At 39.2% G+C, this 16,700-nt stretch overlaps 1 protein-coding gene across 1 annotated transcript; it reads left to right on the forward strand.

The window, feature by feature from the left end:
- Positions 1-414: 414 nt before the first annotated feature.
- Positions 415-3,950, forward strand: LOC142540609 (G-type lectin S-receptor-like serine/threonine-protein kinase SD1-13). Its single transcript, XM_075646894.1, has 7 exons — positions 415-1,856; positions 2,057-2,158; positions 2,281-2,486; positions 2,552-2,762; positions 2,959-3,196; positions 3,288-3,438; positions 3,521-3,950. Exons 1-7 carry the CDS (start codon positions 584-586, stop codon positions 3,809-3,811), a joined length of 2,472 nt encoding a protein of 823 aa, XP_075503009.1. The 5' UTR covers positions 415-583; the 3' UTR covers positions 3,812-3,950.
- Positions 3,951-16,700: the final 12,750 nt, after the last annotated feature.

The raw sequence follows: 16,700 nt of genomic DNA on the forward strand, positions 1-16,700 counted from the left end.
AGTCAAGCCTTTTTTCCACTGCAAATCGGGCCCATGATTTGCATCCCCCCTGAGAGAGCCTCTTGACCAATCATAGTTGCACCTCCATAAAGTGTAACAGAATATAACTTATCTATACCACTTCATTTTTTCAATGTGGGACAAACCCACCTTTTCAAATTTCCATTCACTCACATGGAAAGTCCATAAGCCTAAAAGCCCACCTTTAATCTAACACAAACACGGCAGGTTGAGCTCGCCATGAAGCCGACCGTCCAAATCAAATCGTATGAACTTCCTAGTCAAATTGCTAAATATGGATTGTATATTTAACAGTCATGTCTTTTGTTATCAGTCTTGCATACCAAGAATAAGAATCCGTCAAAGCCGTCGTGCTTGACTCTTCACATTAACTTTTGATTCATCATGGCTGATTTCCCACTATATCTATTTTTGTATATGTCTATGCGCGCGCGCGCGCAGTTGCCTACAGCACGCGTGATTTCATTTCTTTGGCTGACTCATGCTGTCTTTTTTGATGAATTTTCTCATCTTGCTGCGCTGGATTAGATACAAAAAATCAGATGTAAAAAGTTGAGATTTTATGGGTTTCAAGATTGAAGCAGTATTCTTCTTGTTAATATCTTCTTGTTTCTTTTTCAAATTTAGTTCCGCAGTTGATACCATAAGTGCCAACCAATCCATTCGAGACCCTGAAACTTTGGTTTCAAGTGGGCAGAAATTCAAGTTGGGTTTTTTCAGCCCAATGAACAGTAGTTATCGATATGTTGGTATACTGTACAATATACCAGTGATGACTGTGATATGGGTGGCTAATAGAGAGAATCCTCTGTATGATGCAAACGGAACATTGCTTATTTCAGAAGATGGAAATCTTGTGATCTCTGACGGGAAAAAACAGATAATATGGTCATCAAATGTTTCGAATTCGATCCTTAATTCAAGTGCTCAGCTCTTGGATACAGGGAATCTGGTGTTACTAGATAACTCGAATGGTAAAATTGTTTGGGAGAGTTTCCTGCATGCTTCCAATTCTTTTATCGCGAATATGAAAATTTTTACTGATTTAACTACGCAAAAGAAAAATATGTTGACTTCATGGAGAAGCCCTTCTGATCCAGCGCCTGGCCGATTCACCTTTACAGTTGAACCTGTAGAGGAGATTCCTCAATGTTTCGTGTGGCAAGATAGCTTTACTTATTGGCGATGCGGTCCCTGGGACGGTCAACTTTTCATTGGAATATACGGGAACGTTTCTTTTAATCAGCGGGGACTCAAAGTTGAAGATGCTAATCCTAGAGCTCCATATGAGACCTTTGCGTCTTTAGATTCATCTATATTGTATTATGAACTGGATGCAACCGGGAATATTTCGGAGAAGATTTGGGACAATAAAACGAGGGCTTGGATGGTAACTTGGTCCTCGATTCTGACGGAGTGTGATGTCTATGCAAAGTGTGGGCCTTTTGGAAGCTGTAATGCTCGGGAGACACCGATGTGCTCTTGTTTACCAGGGTTCGAACCGAAAAATGGCAGGGAATGGAGTGCGGGAAATTGGACAAGTGGCTGCTTGAGAAGGGCTCCACTCGAGTGCGGGAAGAATTCTTCTGAGAGGGAAATGGGAAAAATAGATGGTTTTTTGAGGCTCGAATCGATGAAAGTGCCTGATCGTTTGAATTGGGTTCCTAGTTTTGAATCAGAGTGTCGGAGCCGATGCTTGAATAATTGTTCTTGTTTAGCTTATGCATATCGTGACGGCATTGGGTGTATGCTGTGGGCCGAAAGCTTAATCGACGTGCAGGAGTTTCCTAGTGGTGGCACAGACCTGTACATTCGACTAGCAGATTCAGAATTAGGTATGAATTCTCCTATTGCAAGAAGACGACGTTATTTTCGATTCGGTTTATTCTAATTCCGTTAATTACAGCTCCGGAAATCTACGCATATTTAGTTTCGAAGCTCGATTTTCTCTATATTTTCCATTGGCTATCTTTTACACAGGCAATAGATGAACTTATAAAGTTCGTTCTCTTTTGTGTTTCTTAAACCTTTGCAGGTAACAATAAGAAGAAAGACCAGAAATCAATTATTGCAGCTGTAGTGGTCATAGTTTCCGTAATTGTTCCTTTTTGTGCATACTTTCTGTGGAAATGTAGAGGTATTTATTCGAATAACATAGAAAACTGTCAACTTCATCGATCTACTCTACTGTTAGATATCAATTCAACAAACAACATTTTTGCTGGGCATATGATTTTTTTGATGCACGCATATATGTAGCAGGAAGCAAGCAAAACGCAAACCGCGGTGCAGAAAGGGATCCACCCGACCCCTGGTTTTCAAAAGAAACCAGACTCAAAGATAGTGTGCATGGAGTTAAACTGGAGGAGTTGCCATTATTTAAATTCACAACGCTTGCGAATGCAACAGATAGCTTTGATATAAACAATAAGCTAGGACAGGGAGGCTTTGGTCCAGTCTACAAAGTATGTGAACTTTGAAGTTTTTATAATGTGTTGATCCAGTACTTAAACAATGGGTTGGTGTACAGGGGATGTTAGCAAATGGACAAGAAATAGCAGTTAAAAGGCTTGCGAGATCCTCCTGTCAAGGGGTGGAGGAGTTGATGAACGAGGTAATGGTGATCTCTAAGCTTCAGCACCGGAATCTTGTAAGACTGCTTGGTTGCTGTGTGGAGTGTGAAGAAAATATGCTTGTTTATGAATACATGCCCAATGGAAGCTTGGATGCATATCTCTTCGGTGAGTAGTCGATGCATAGTTTTATATTTGGTGCCACATAATCAATCATCACACGTTGTATCATCGAATGAGCATACAACAATGTCTAAACAAGGAAGTAAGAAGGTTAACTATATTGAACAAAGCTTTGGATTTTGTTAAGAAACTTTTTTCTCACTGTTTCATTGATGAAATCTTGGATTGAATCCAAATTCAGACTCGCATAAACAAAGGTTTCTTGATTGGCGAAAACGAGTGATTATTATCGAGGGAATTTGCCGAGGCCTTCTTTATCTACACAGAGACTCGCGGTTAAAAATCATCCATCGAGACCTAAAAGCGAGCAACATCTTGTTGGATGAAGAGTTGAACCCGAAAATATCTGATTTTGGAATGGCTAGAATATTCGGAGAAAAAGAAGATCAAGCCAGTACAACGAGAGTCGTTGGAACATAGTGAGCACTTTGTGCTTTGATCAAGTAATATTATTTTGTTATTACTTAATCCCACCATTTATATATGATGAAATCAATGTTATGCATGCAGTGGCTACATGGCCCCGGAGTACGCGGTACGCGGACGATTATCAGAGAAATCAGATGTCTTCAGCTTTGGAGTCCTGTTGCTAGAGATTATAAGTGGGAGAAGAAATGCTAGCTTTGAAAATGATGAGCAATCCCCGAGTCTCATAGGATATGTAAGTTCCTTTTTTAAACTAAATCTAAAGTCCATCTTTTGTTAAGTCAGGGTAAAACATCTGTGTGAATAAATATTTGCAGGCGTGGAAATTATGGAATGAAGAAAAGATTGTGAATTTGGTGGACCCTTTGGTGCATGATTCGCCAATGGAAAAAGAGATAGCAAGATATGCAAATGTAGGTCTATTGTGTGTCGAAGAGACTGCTAAAGATCGGCCAAATATTTCTACAATCCTATCAATGCTGAGTAATGAGATTGCAGAGCTTCCTCATCCAAGGCAACCTGCATTTACTTTGAGTCAAGAAACTGATCAAAATTCAACCAAATGTTCTTCAAATGATATCACCTTGACCATGATCCAAGGCCGGTAGGAATCGGAACTCGTAAAATTCGATAAATCATTGTCCCTGTACTGAAAGTCCTCAAACATTTCAATGTAACACTTTCATTCCTTAAAACTTTTAAAAAATGCTACACAATTAGTCATCATCGGTAATTTTTAAGGTTAAATATAACTGTAGGGACTGATTTGTGATATTTTTTAAAGTCCGGGGACAAAAGAAGAATATAAAAATTAGTAACCTAAAATGATATGGAAGAATAATTTATAAAGATGTCCAATTAGATATCCTTATTTTGTTATACTGTTATTACATATATTCTAAATATTTTTGTATTTTAGGATTTTAAATGAAAAAATACTTAATAGATTTTCGTGATCAAAATTGTGGGGATCCGGACGCTAATCATCTTCTTAATCATCTTTGGGATTTAATTATCAATTTAGATAAACGGGGTCTAAAAATTTTTTAAAAATGCGGAAGGTAATGGAATCAATCTATTATACAAACCAGTATAATAATACAAATCTTGTACAACATGCTTCTAGTTCAAACTAATCTAAGGTTCAACTACTAATTTTCAAGTATTAAACCAAATCTACATCCAAGTCCGGAATCACCACTCTAATCTCGATTTCTCATCATCATCTTGACCCTGATCCTGCCCCACCTGTTGTCATGCACACATACAAACAAGACAACAGCCGGATAACTCCGGTGAGAATAAATCCCAGTATACATAATGTATACATGCAATTAACTGAATTAACATAAAAGCATGAATTATATCTTATCACATGTAGCATAATCAAACAACATGTATCAATACAAGTCTGTAAATAAAACATGAATCGTAATCTACGAAACATAAATCAATACGGATCTGTAAATCAAGTTCTAGTCTCGATATCTAAGACTCGGCTCATCTCTCATTCTAATCTAGGGATCCCGATCTAATTTAGACTTTGGTATGCTGTATCGAATGTCTACAATAGACGTCGATCTACATCTAAGCTCATCGATACACCGTAAGTCTAGAGTCTACGCGGTTCTGACAAAGACTCGGCGATTCTGCCCTAGCTAGGCTGATCTGCCCTAGACTCAAACTCTGGCTCTGCTATAATTCAATAGACTAAACATATCAATCTGAGAAGCTGCAAATATCAATGCAATAAAGTAAAGTATGTGATTTTGGGAAACTCAAGTCAAACCTAACTCGAGTTGTGCAATCCCGAATCAACATTTATTTATATCTTTATCTTCTCGTTCTGACGAAGACGAAGTCTCGAAGTCAAGTCTGTCCATATCAATCTGATAATGAAAATTGCATAATTACAATATCAATATATAACTCAATTCAAAATATGTTCTGATCAATACTCAAATCAGTACATAATCTGATCCATATCTGCACAAGGTCCAATCTAATTCATATCAATGATATCACGATACAATCGAAATCATTACTGAATCTGATCAATCTCAATCAATACTGAATCTGATCAATATCAATCTACTGATGTTTCGACAGCATAACAATACAGTCTTGATACCCCGTCAATCTCAACATCACAGATATAATACCAGAACTCATAACCAGTATCAGTACAACTCATAATCTGAATAATAACACAACTCTAATATAGAATCTCAACTAAATCAACTCTGAAATTCATAACAAGTTCATAAACAGTCTATTCTTTTATCTGACTTCGATTCTATGATGTCTAACATGTCAAGAACATCATATATGAATTCCATTTAATTCTGACAACATCATAATTTCAGAACATGTCTAAACGTAACAAAACTTACGTCCAGTTGTAGCCTGCGTTGATAGGAACTCAATACCGAAGTCGGATTCAAAAACAGACGGACGGATTTTTCGTAAATCTCGATCAAAATCAGGAGTTGCTTCTTCCGTTCCTTTCTTTCTTTTTTTTTCTGAGGATTAACGTTTGTATGTTTATATATATACATACATATCTCGTGCCTGCAAGGCAAGTGGCTCACTCCTTCATAAAACACGTCTCGCGCATATGCGCGACCCCAATCGGCGCATATGCGCGAGACACTCGGTCTCCGCGCATATCCTGTACATCGCCTCGCGCATATGCGCGACTCATCTCCGCGCATATGCGCGAGACTCTCTGGAGTTACTCGCATAGGCTTCGCGTATATGCGCGACATCTTCCGCGCATATGCGCGAGGTCTTCTGCCTGTTTGGCGCATGTGCGCGCATCCGGTCGCGCATGTGCGCCGATGCTACTGTCCTCGCACATCAATTCATACGCGATCTCATTTCGTGTCTCGATTAGCCCTTTCATAATTATCTCGATTAAAAATCAATAATCGTAATTTAACACGGTATAAAATCTCGGGCATTACATTTCTCCCCCGCTAAGATATGATTTCGTCCTCGAAATCACAGACAATCAAATCAGATAAGGAAGGAATGTATAATAGAGGTTACTCAGAAAATTCATTCTATCAAACCATTCTGATAAAATTACTTGCAAATACTGGCTATACAACATCCGTATATCCCAATCAACAGCTCATACCAAATCAATATCATCAGCTGTTATCAAATCTGTTTATCCCTGTGGGGCCCTTAGCTCCTAATCGTTATTACAATGCAATCTGATTAGGGTTAACTAATTACAGCGGAAAACGAGTTTCAAATTTCTTTACAATGAGCCCAAATCATTTCATTTGAATACTAAAAATAGTATTTCATCTCACGTCATAAACATGCCCACACGAAATCAAAAACCAATCACATATAAACAACTCATATCCTCGGAACATGCCCCGGTATATAGATACATATACATATATAATGGGTACAAGACATAAATAGAAAACCTCAGCCCAAGCTATGGCTCCCTCCAGAAGTACTCTCTCCGGTCTCCTGATATCCTGGAGTATCTGCCATTGTCCACACACAAAGACAACAACAGCCCCCCTTGGGGGTGAGCAAAGCTCCGTATGGAAAAACCAATCATATATACCACATATATCTAAACAATGATATATGGTATGCAATGCATGTATGTCGTGGAGGTATCGGGTCAAATGCCCATCCACTGAGCACATGTCAGAATCAATCGAATCGCTATCAAATCAATGCTCGAGCTGACACACCGGCCAATATGGGATACACGTATGATAGCGTCGGCAAAGCGCCATCAAATCCCACATCTCATATCCAATCATATGGGGCCACAATTGTCTATGCTTTACGGGTCATATAATACCGGCATAGCGATTGTGTTCACAAACCCCGGAATCCAATCAAATCATATCAGGGTATCCAAGGATCATAGCTCAACGTGCATGTCATGTATCGATGTATGCATAAAATGATGTGTGTTAACAAAACATTTATTTTATACATCGATATCTCAATCTCAATGTCATGTATGCCACATCAATCAACAAATAAGGCATATAGACACATAATCTCATTCCAATCAATCCGACATATATCATATAATACAGATACATGTCGTGTGTTACCCGGTCGCAACATACCTCAATTCTTCGTTTCCAGTTGATGTAGTCTGAAGATATTGATATTACACTTTATCTACATCAATAACATACTCATTCCAATCGATAACATACTCCAAAATCATTAATATGAGTTTCAAATATCATTTGAAACTTAAAAAATTCATATCAAATCAAATTCATATCATAATTCAATTCCGACTTCGAATACAAGTTTCTTGTCGGTTATTCTACTACATATCAGAAATTCAACTTCAAATACATGCTGTTCCAGCACTTTGATATTTCGAGCTGTTGGAACTAGAAGAAAATTACCTCAGTCAGAAGCTCTCGACGCGAAGATCACAAATATATAATTTGTTTCGCGTTTAGACAGCGTTTCGAAGTCGATTTGGACGGAAGAAATCGAATTCTCGAACTTTCTTCTCGAACTATCGTATAAGAAATGAAGAAAGAAAGAGAAGAAATCTCATTCTTACCACCACCGCTCTCGCGCTCGGGCGGTAGAATTCTCGCGCTCGAGCGCGAGACATTCTGTCCCCGAGAAATCTTTATGCCGCGCTCGGGCGGTCAAACATTACCGCTCTGGCGCAGAGTGTTCTGCCCAACTATACGCAAATTTCAACCCTGGCGCTCGGGCGGTCATTTTCTACCGCCCGGGCGCCACACGTTCTGTACAATTATTTGATTTTTGTAGTTATTGGCGTCCGGCTTCTCTACTCGAGCTCTTACAACGTCAAGTCATATTCAATATTCATTTCTCAATTTCATTGTCATAATATACATCAAATGTATAATCTTATATCAAATTCATGAATTATCGCTAATCACACAGGATTTACGATATTACGATACACGGTCCTTACATTTCTCCCCCTCTTAAAAGATTTCGTCCTCGAAATCTCAAACATCTTTATATACATAACATTGGCAAACATATAATATGTCACCAGTTATAGTACATATCAAAACTAAAATCAGTAAACGGATCAGAATACATCGAATACAATGGAACGGATGTCATAGAATCAAACAAATACGGATACAAATCTCGCATCTTGCTCTCCAATTCCCACGTTGATTCGTCAACACCATGTCGTGTCCATTGCACTCGTACTAGAGGAATCGATTTATTTCTCAATCTCTTTTCCTTTCGATCCATAATACGAACAGGTTGTTCGACATAGGAAATAGAAGGATCAAGTTCAACCTCGTCAGGTGCAAGTACATGTGAGGGATCCGGTTCATATTTCCTCAGCATAGAAACATGAAACACATCGTGAATAGCAGATAGAGTTGGTGGCAATGCCAATCGATACGCAAGATCACCAACTCGATCCAGAATCTCATATGGCCCAACATAACGAGGAGATAACTTCCCTCGCATGCCAAATCGAACCGTGCCTCTAAAGGGAGATATTTTCAAAAACACTTTTGTCACCTTTCTGGAATTCCAAGGGTCGCCTTCGTTTATTCGCATAACTCGTTTGACGATCCTGAGCAGCTTTCATCCGCTGCCGAATTAACTGAACCTTATCATTCATTTCCTGTATCATTTCAGGTCCAGTCAATTGTCTCTCACCAATCTCATCCTAGAATAACGGTGATCTACATCGTCTCCCATATAGAGCTTCAAACGGTGCCATACCGATACTCGTCTGAAAGCTATTATTAAGAAAATTCAACCAATGGTAAGGCATCTTGCCATCCCATTCTGAAGTCCATCACAACTGCACGCAACATATCCTCTAACGTTTGAATCGTACGCTCGGTCTGGCCATCAGTTTGAGGATGATAAGCAGTACTCATAGCCAAACGTGTACCCATCGCCTCCTAAAAACTACCCCAAAATTTAGAAGCAAATCTGGGATCACGATCAGATACAATCGAGACTGGCACACCATGCAGTCTCACAACATTCTCGATGTATAAACGGGCCATTCTCTTATAAGGATAAGTCCGCTCATACGGAATGAAATGCGCAGATTTCGAAAGCCGATCAATAATAACCCAAATAGCATCACAGCTCTTGGGCGAACGAGGTAAATTAGTCACGAAGTCCATAGCAATATGTTCCCAATTCCATTTCGGGATTTCAAGACTATGGAGTAATCCTCCCGGTTTCATTCTCTAGGCTTTTACTTGCTGGCAGACAAGACATTTCGAAATAAACTCAGCAATGTCCTTCTTCATACGTTTCCACCAGAATTGAGGTCTCAATGTCAAATACATCTTTCGACCTCCAGGGTGAATACTGTATCTGCTACAATGTGCTTCTCGAAGAAGGGCATATTTCAAATCAGAATCATCAGGAACTACCAGCCGACCATTAAGTCGTAAAGAACCATCAGACGAAATTTGAAATCCAGACTGATGTCCTGCAGATACAAGTTCTTTCGACTTTTGGATCTGAGCATCGCTTCGTTGGGCCTTTCGTATTTTCGATATCAAGTTCGGCTCAATTTGCAATGCTGAGACAGTGACAGAATTACAATTCGAGTGAAATTTCCAGCCAGAAGTACATATATCCTCGTGTACTTTGGCGACACAAACAGAGGCTAAAACAGAATCATAAACTTTCCGACTAAGGGCATCCGCAGTAACATTCACCGATCCAGGGTGATATTGAATCTCACAATCAAAATCCTTCAGGAGATCCATCCACCTGCGTTGCCTCATATTCAAATCAGATTGAGAAAAGAGATATTTCAAACTTTTATGGTCCGAATAAATAACAAGCTTTTCTCCGTACAAGTAATGGCGCCAAATCTTCAATGCAAACACAATGGCGGCCAATTCAAGATCATGAACAGGATAACGTGTTTCATGAGATTTCAATTGACGAGACGCGTAAGCAACCACTTTGCCATGTTGCATCCGAACACAGCCCAAACCTTTACCAGACGCATCTGTACAAACCACAAATCCTCCGGTACCTGAAGGAATAGTAAGCACAGGTGCTGTGGTCAATCTCGTCTTCAATTCAAGAAAACTAGCTTCACATTCAGCTGACCAAATGAATCGCTGATTCTTCTGTGTCAGTTGAGTAATAGGTTTAGCTATTTCGAAAATCCCTCGATAAAACGTCGATAATATCCCGCTAAACCCATGAAGCTACGGATCTCAGGAACATTCGTAGGTCTCGGCCAATTCAGCACAGCTTCGACCTTCGAAGGATCAACAGATATCCCATGTTTCGAAATGACGTGGCCTAAAAACACCACTTTGTCCATCCAAAATTCACATTTGGACAATTTGGCATATAAATGACTAGTACGAAGAGTTTGAAGTACCAGTCTCAGATGTTCCGCATGCTCCTTTTTCGATTTCGAATATACAAGAATATCATCAATAAAGACGATAACGAATCGGTCAAGATATTCTCGAAAGATACGATTCATTAAATCCATAAAGATAGCAGGAGCATTCGTGAGACCAAAAGGCATAACCAGAAATTCATAATGGCCATACCTCGTACGAAAAGCAGTTTTGGGCACATCTTCGTCTCGAACTCGTACTTGATGATACCCAGAACGAAGATCAATCTTCGAGTATACAGAAGCACCTTGAAGCTGATCAAATAAGTCATCAATACGAGGAAGTGGGTACTTGTTCTTCACAGTAACCCGATTCAATTGCCTATAGTCGATACACATTCGCATAGTACCATCTTTCTTTCGAACAAATAAAACTGGAGCTCCCCAAGGTGATACACTCGGTCGAATATATCCCTTATCGAGAAGATCCTGTAATTGTTCTTTCAGTTCTTTCAATTCCAGAGATGACATGCGATAGGGAGCTTTCGAAATAGGCGCAGTCCCCGGCACAAGATCAATACTAAACTCAACTTCTCGATGAGGAGGAAAATCAGGAATCTCATCGGGAAATACATCCGGGAATTCTTTCGCAACAGGAATCTCAGATAAAGGAGACTCCTTCTTCGAAATATCAATAGCGTAGATAAGATAACCCTCATCTCTGCTAGTCAACAATCGGGACATTTCCAAGGAAGATACCAATGGAATTTTGGCTTGGGAACCCTTGCCATAAAAATTCCACTTGGGTCCATCAATCGGTCGAAATCGAACCACTCCATGACAACAATCAACAGTAGCTCGATTTGTTGTCAAGATATCCATGCCAACAATACAATCAAAGTCGTGCATTGGGAGGACAATCAAATTCAGAAATATCACATTATCCTCATATATCAATACACAATTATGCACAACTTTTTCAGACAAAATAATCTTTCCTGATTCTGAGTCGCAGGACAGGCTGCTGAGCTGACACTTAAGGTGGAGGAATATACTGTAGACCTCCTCGCCTTAGTCCAGCTTCGGCTGCCTTTGCTCGTTCAACTGCCTCTGCGTAGCTGGTAGGCAACTCAGAAACAACATAAGTATATATAGCAGGATGCAATCAATTCACAAACCTGTTATATTTTGCCTTCGCATTCCCAGCTACGTGAGGTGCATACTTCAACAAAGTAGAAAATTTCGAAGCATACTCTGCAACAGTCATCGTTCCCTGCTGCAGACTATTAAATTCATTCTCTTGAGCAGTATAATAGGATGGAGGGGAATACTGCTCCAAAAACTGGGCCTTGAAGACATCCCATGTGACTTCAATCACGGCTTCCTTCAATCCAATCTCAGCGGCTTCCCACCAAGATTTAGCTCGGTCCTTCAACTGATAAAGAGCAAGTTTCAGTCTCCGAGCCTTGGAATACTCAACAATATGGAACAAGTGCTCGATATCTTTCAGCCAGGCCTCAACTCTTTCAGCACTCTCAGTGCCAAAGAACCTCGGTGGTTTCAAATCCTGGAATCGAGCCATCACCACATCCATGGACAATCCTTCAAATTGTCCAACAATCCTCTCAGTACTGCTACTCGCAGTTTCATTTGTGGGATCCATCTACAAATCAAAAGATGAATATCACAATTTCATAATCTCATCATCTCATATCGTCAATCTCAGCAAATACTTACTCAATTCAAATCAAATAAGAGCAGGTAATACAAATAATTCAAACACATACGCACAATTCATTTGTGCCTATTCAAGTGTACACAAGACTCAATCGAGCATTCCCAGCTATGCTCTGATACCATCTAGTGTGGGGCCCTTAGCTCCTAATCGTTATTACAAAGCAATCTGATTAGGGTTAACTAATTACAGCGGAAAACGAGTTTCAAATTTCTTTACAATGAGCCCAAATCATTTCATTTGAATACTAAAAATAGTATTTCATCTCACGTCATAAACATGCCCACACGAAATCAAAAACCAATCACATATAAACAACTCATATCCTCGGACATGCCCCGGTATATAGATACATATACATATATACTGGGTACAAGACATAAACAGAAAACCTCAGCCCAAGCTATGGCTCCCTCCAGAAGTACTCTCTCCGGTCTCCTGATATCCTGGAGTACCTGCCATTGTCCACACACAAAGACAACAACAGCCCCCCTTGGGGGTGAGCAAAGCTCCGTATGGAACAACCAATCATATATACCACAGATATCTAAACAATGATATATGGTATGCAATGCATGTATGTCGTGGAGGTATCGGGTCAAATGCCCATCCACTGAGCACATGTCAGAATCAATCGAATCGCTATCAAATCAATGCTCGAGCTGGCACACCGGCCAATATGGGATACACGTATGATAGCGTCGGCAAAGCGCCATCAAATCCCACATCTCATATCCAATCATATGGGGCCACAATTGTCTATGCTTTACGGGTCATATAATACCGGCATAGCGATTGTGTTCACAAACCCCGGAATCCAATCAAATCATATCAGGGTATCCAAGGATCATAGCTCAACGTGCATGTCATGTATCGATGTATGCATAAAATGATGTGTGTTAACAAAACATTTATTTTATACATCGATATCTCAATCTCAATGTCATGTATGCCACATCAATCAACAAATAAGACATATAGACACATAATCTCATTCCAATCAATCCAATCAATCCGACATATATCATATAATACAGATACATGTCGTGTGTTACCTGGTCGCAACATACCTCAATTCTTCGTTTCCAGTTGATGTAGTCTGAAGATATTGATATTACACGTTATCTACATCAATAACATACTCATTCCAATCGATAACATACTCCAAAATCATTAATATGAGTTTCAAATATCATTTGAAACTTAAAAAATTCATATCAAATCAAATTCATATCATAATTCAATTCCGACTTCGAATACAAGTTTCTTGTCGGTTATTCTACTACATATCAGAAATTCAACTTCAAATACATGCTGTTCCAGCACTTTGATATTTCGAGCTGTTGGAACTAGAAGAAAATTACCTCAGTCAGAAGCTCTCGACGCGAAGATCACAAATATATAATTTGTTTCGCGTTTCGACAGCGTTTCGAAGTCGATTTGGACGGAAGAAATCGAATTCTCGAACTTTCTTCTCGAACTATCGTATAAGAAATGAAGAAAGAAAGAGAAGAAATCTCATTCTTATCACCACCGCTCTCGCGCTCGGGCGGTAGAATTCTCGCGCTCGAGCGCGAGACATTCTGTCCCCGAGAAATCTTTATGCCGCGCTCGGGCGGTCAAACATTACCGCTCGAGCGCGGAGTGTTCTGCCCAACTATACGCAAATTTCAACCCTGGCGCTCGGGCGGTCATTTTCTACCGCCCGGGCGCCACACGTTCTGTACAATTATTTGATTTTTGTAGTTATTGGCGTCCGGCTTCTCTACTCGAGCTCTTACAACGTCAAGTCATATTCAATATTCATTTCTCAATTTCATTGTCATAATATACATCAAATGTATAATCACATATCAAATTCATGAATTATCGCTAATCACACAGGATTTACGATATTACGATACACGGTCCTTACAATCCCAGTCAAGGATTTACTCAATCTTCGGCTTTAAATACCATCGTCACCATCCGACGTCGGCATATTAAATTGGTTCATTCGAAGCTGGTGTTCATCCTTTTCTGAATTAGCTTCATTTTCTTTATAAGATTTCTGCTTTTATCAAATTCAATCTCAGATATCACCGTAATATCATTCCCATTCAGCGGAAATCTGCCGTACTCACTGTACAATGTCTCGTCTGTAGCTATCTCAATACTCGTTTGATAGCTATCATTATACAATAATTCATAAAGTGATAAGACATCAGGTTACTAGTGCGAAAATCCAGCACTACAGTTCCTGGATATCCTCCAGTATCTAGATAGTTCACTCCAACTATCCGTCAATCTATAAACCATAGATAAAATCATGCTATACATTCTGCCAAAAGCACAAAATCAAGCAAAATCACAATCTGATATACTCTACTTCGGCATTCTAGTTATTCTGACCACTTTTCTGACATCGATCTGTGTCATTTGGTCATGTTTGTACGTGACCAAATGACATATCTGTCACTCTGATCGATGCTCTGCTCTGATTATCGAAATTAAGTTCTGAACATTCTGATTAAATCTCTGAACTGCCGTAATTCTCGAATTCAGCTCTAATTCGGTTTGAATAATCTGTATCACATACTGACTCAGAATAACCGTACTATCAAATCAGATTCGGAATATCAATAATCTATACTGATCTAGAAGCTAACAATTCTCAAGCAGTTCAAAACATACTCGGATAATATAATCTGCCCACTCTGACCAAATAAATTCTCTGATATTTCTGATATCGGTATCGTTCTCAGTCACTGATCACAATTTTAACTGTGTCAAGAACAATCGGTATACTAACTTCAGATATCGCATACTCTGAATACAATCTGTTTCAAGCAGAATTCATATCTGAAAAATTTCTGTATAATAATCACATTTCTTAGAATATCCCATTCAATCTTCAGTTATTCGATTCAATCAATCAGATGTTGCGAATATATCAAAATATCATAGATACAACGAGCATGAAATCATTAGAATATCTCTGAACATACTGAAATATGCCAAAGAGAAACACTAAATCAGAGGTAACTCCTGGTCGGTACTCTTCTACTGATCTTTTAATTCTTTCAATTCATTCAGTGTCATTCTGGACATTCAATATCATTCTGTACTGAATTCTGATAAAACAAATAGTACCTGGTCTCAATTCAATTCTGAAATCTATCTTTCTGATATAAAGCAAATCTGAAATCTTATCTGGGCAAACATCAGCCAACTCGTACATCATTGGCAAATCTGCCAATGCTAGACTCGATTTCAGTACATCTACTGAACACATAAGGATACCATATGTTCCTTTCTGTATCGATCGAGTCATAGACACACACAGATATCAAAGGAATTCTAAATCTAGAATCCTTATCGTGAAATCTCTACTCATCAGCCATATCTGGTCTGAATCTTATACTCTTCTGAAAGGAATCTATAATAGTTCTGTACTTGTTCAGCATATTAATGTCAATAATGCAATCAAATCAGAAAACACAAGTACATCATAATTTAACTCGATCTCATTCTCATCTTACTGTAGTATACAATATATCACAGAAATCTCTGATATCAATTTTTCTTTCCCAGAAGGTACAAAGATTAATACTACAGCAATACAGACCCTACAGATACCATATGTATCAATGCAACTCAGTCAAAGATAATCATAGGAAATGCATCAGTATATATCAATACATATGCAATATAATCATAAAGTAACAGTACCTGCCACTATATCATCAAGTGTGCTCTGGGTCTGTTCCTCGATATTCTGCTCCCTAAAATCTTCGGGAACTTCTCTGAGGACAAACTCTAGCAAAGTGTCCCGGCTGTCTACAAATATGGCAACTACCAGTCACTCCCTGGCATTGCTCTGTGGAATGTCTCCCTCCGCAAATCCTGCAATACACTCCAGTATAACTTGGGCTGGAACCACTGGAGCTAGTTGAACCGCTCAGTCCGCTCCCTAACTTCTTGAATGGTTTCTTTCGAGCTTTCAGCAAATCTTGCTTTCCACTCGTGCTGCCGCGATCAAATCGGAGAGGGGATTGTTGTGTCTGGGGTTGCATCGCACACACCCTTTTTAATTATCTAATCAGACTCGCCTCCGCTCTCTTCGCTTTACTCAAGGCATCAGCAAAATGATAAGGTCGCTGCATATTCATCAATGCAACTATCTCCGAGTTCAATCCTCTGATGAACTGATCCGCTACAGCTTCATCATTCCCAATTACATTAGGAGCAAAACGCAGTAGAGTAGAGAATTTCGCAACATATTCTTCAATATTCAGTTGGCCTTGTCTCAAATTCTCAAATTCTGCTTTCTTGTCCTCCTGGTACGAAACGAAGAAAAATCTTCGATAAAATTCAGTTCTGAATATTTCCCACGAAATCACTGTACCTCTCTGTTCTAGCATTCTTTTAC

The sequence above is a fragment of the Primulina tabacum genome, chromosome 3 (genome assembly GCF_025594145.1).
Source record: "Primulina tabacum isolate GXHZ01 chromosome 3, ASM2559414v2, whole genome shotgun sequence".
Lineage (NCBI taxonomy): Eukaryota > Viridiplantae > Streptophyta > Magnoliopsida > Lamiales > Gesneriaceae > Primulina > Primulina tabacum.

What these genes read in the sequence shown, in the direction of transcription:
- LOC142540609 (XM_075646894.1), top strand. Translation starts at nt 584, where the DNA reads ATGGGTTTCAAGATTGAAGCAGTATTCTTCTTGTTAATATCTTCTTGT. An exon ending in ACTAGCAGATTCAGAATTAG is followed by an intron (nt 1,857 to 2,056) that starts GTATGAATTCTC and finishes AAACCTTTGCAG; the next exon opens with GTAACAATAAGAAGAAAGAC. An exon ending in CTTGGATGCATATCTCTTCG is followed by an intron (nt 2,763 to 2,958) that starts GTGAGTAGTCGA and finishes ATCCAAATTCAG; the next exon opens with ACTCGCATAAACAAAGGTTT.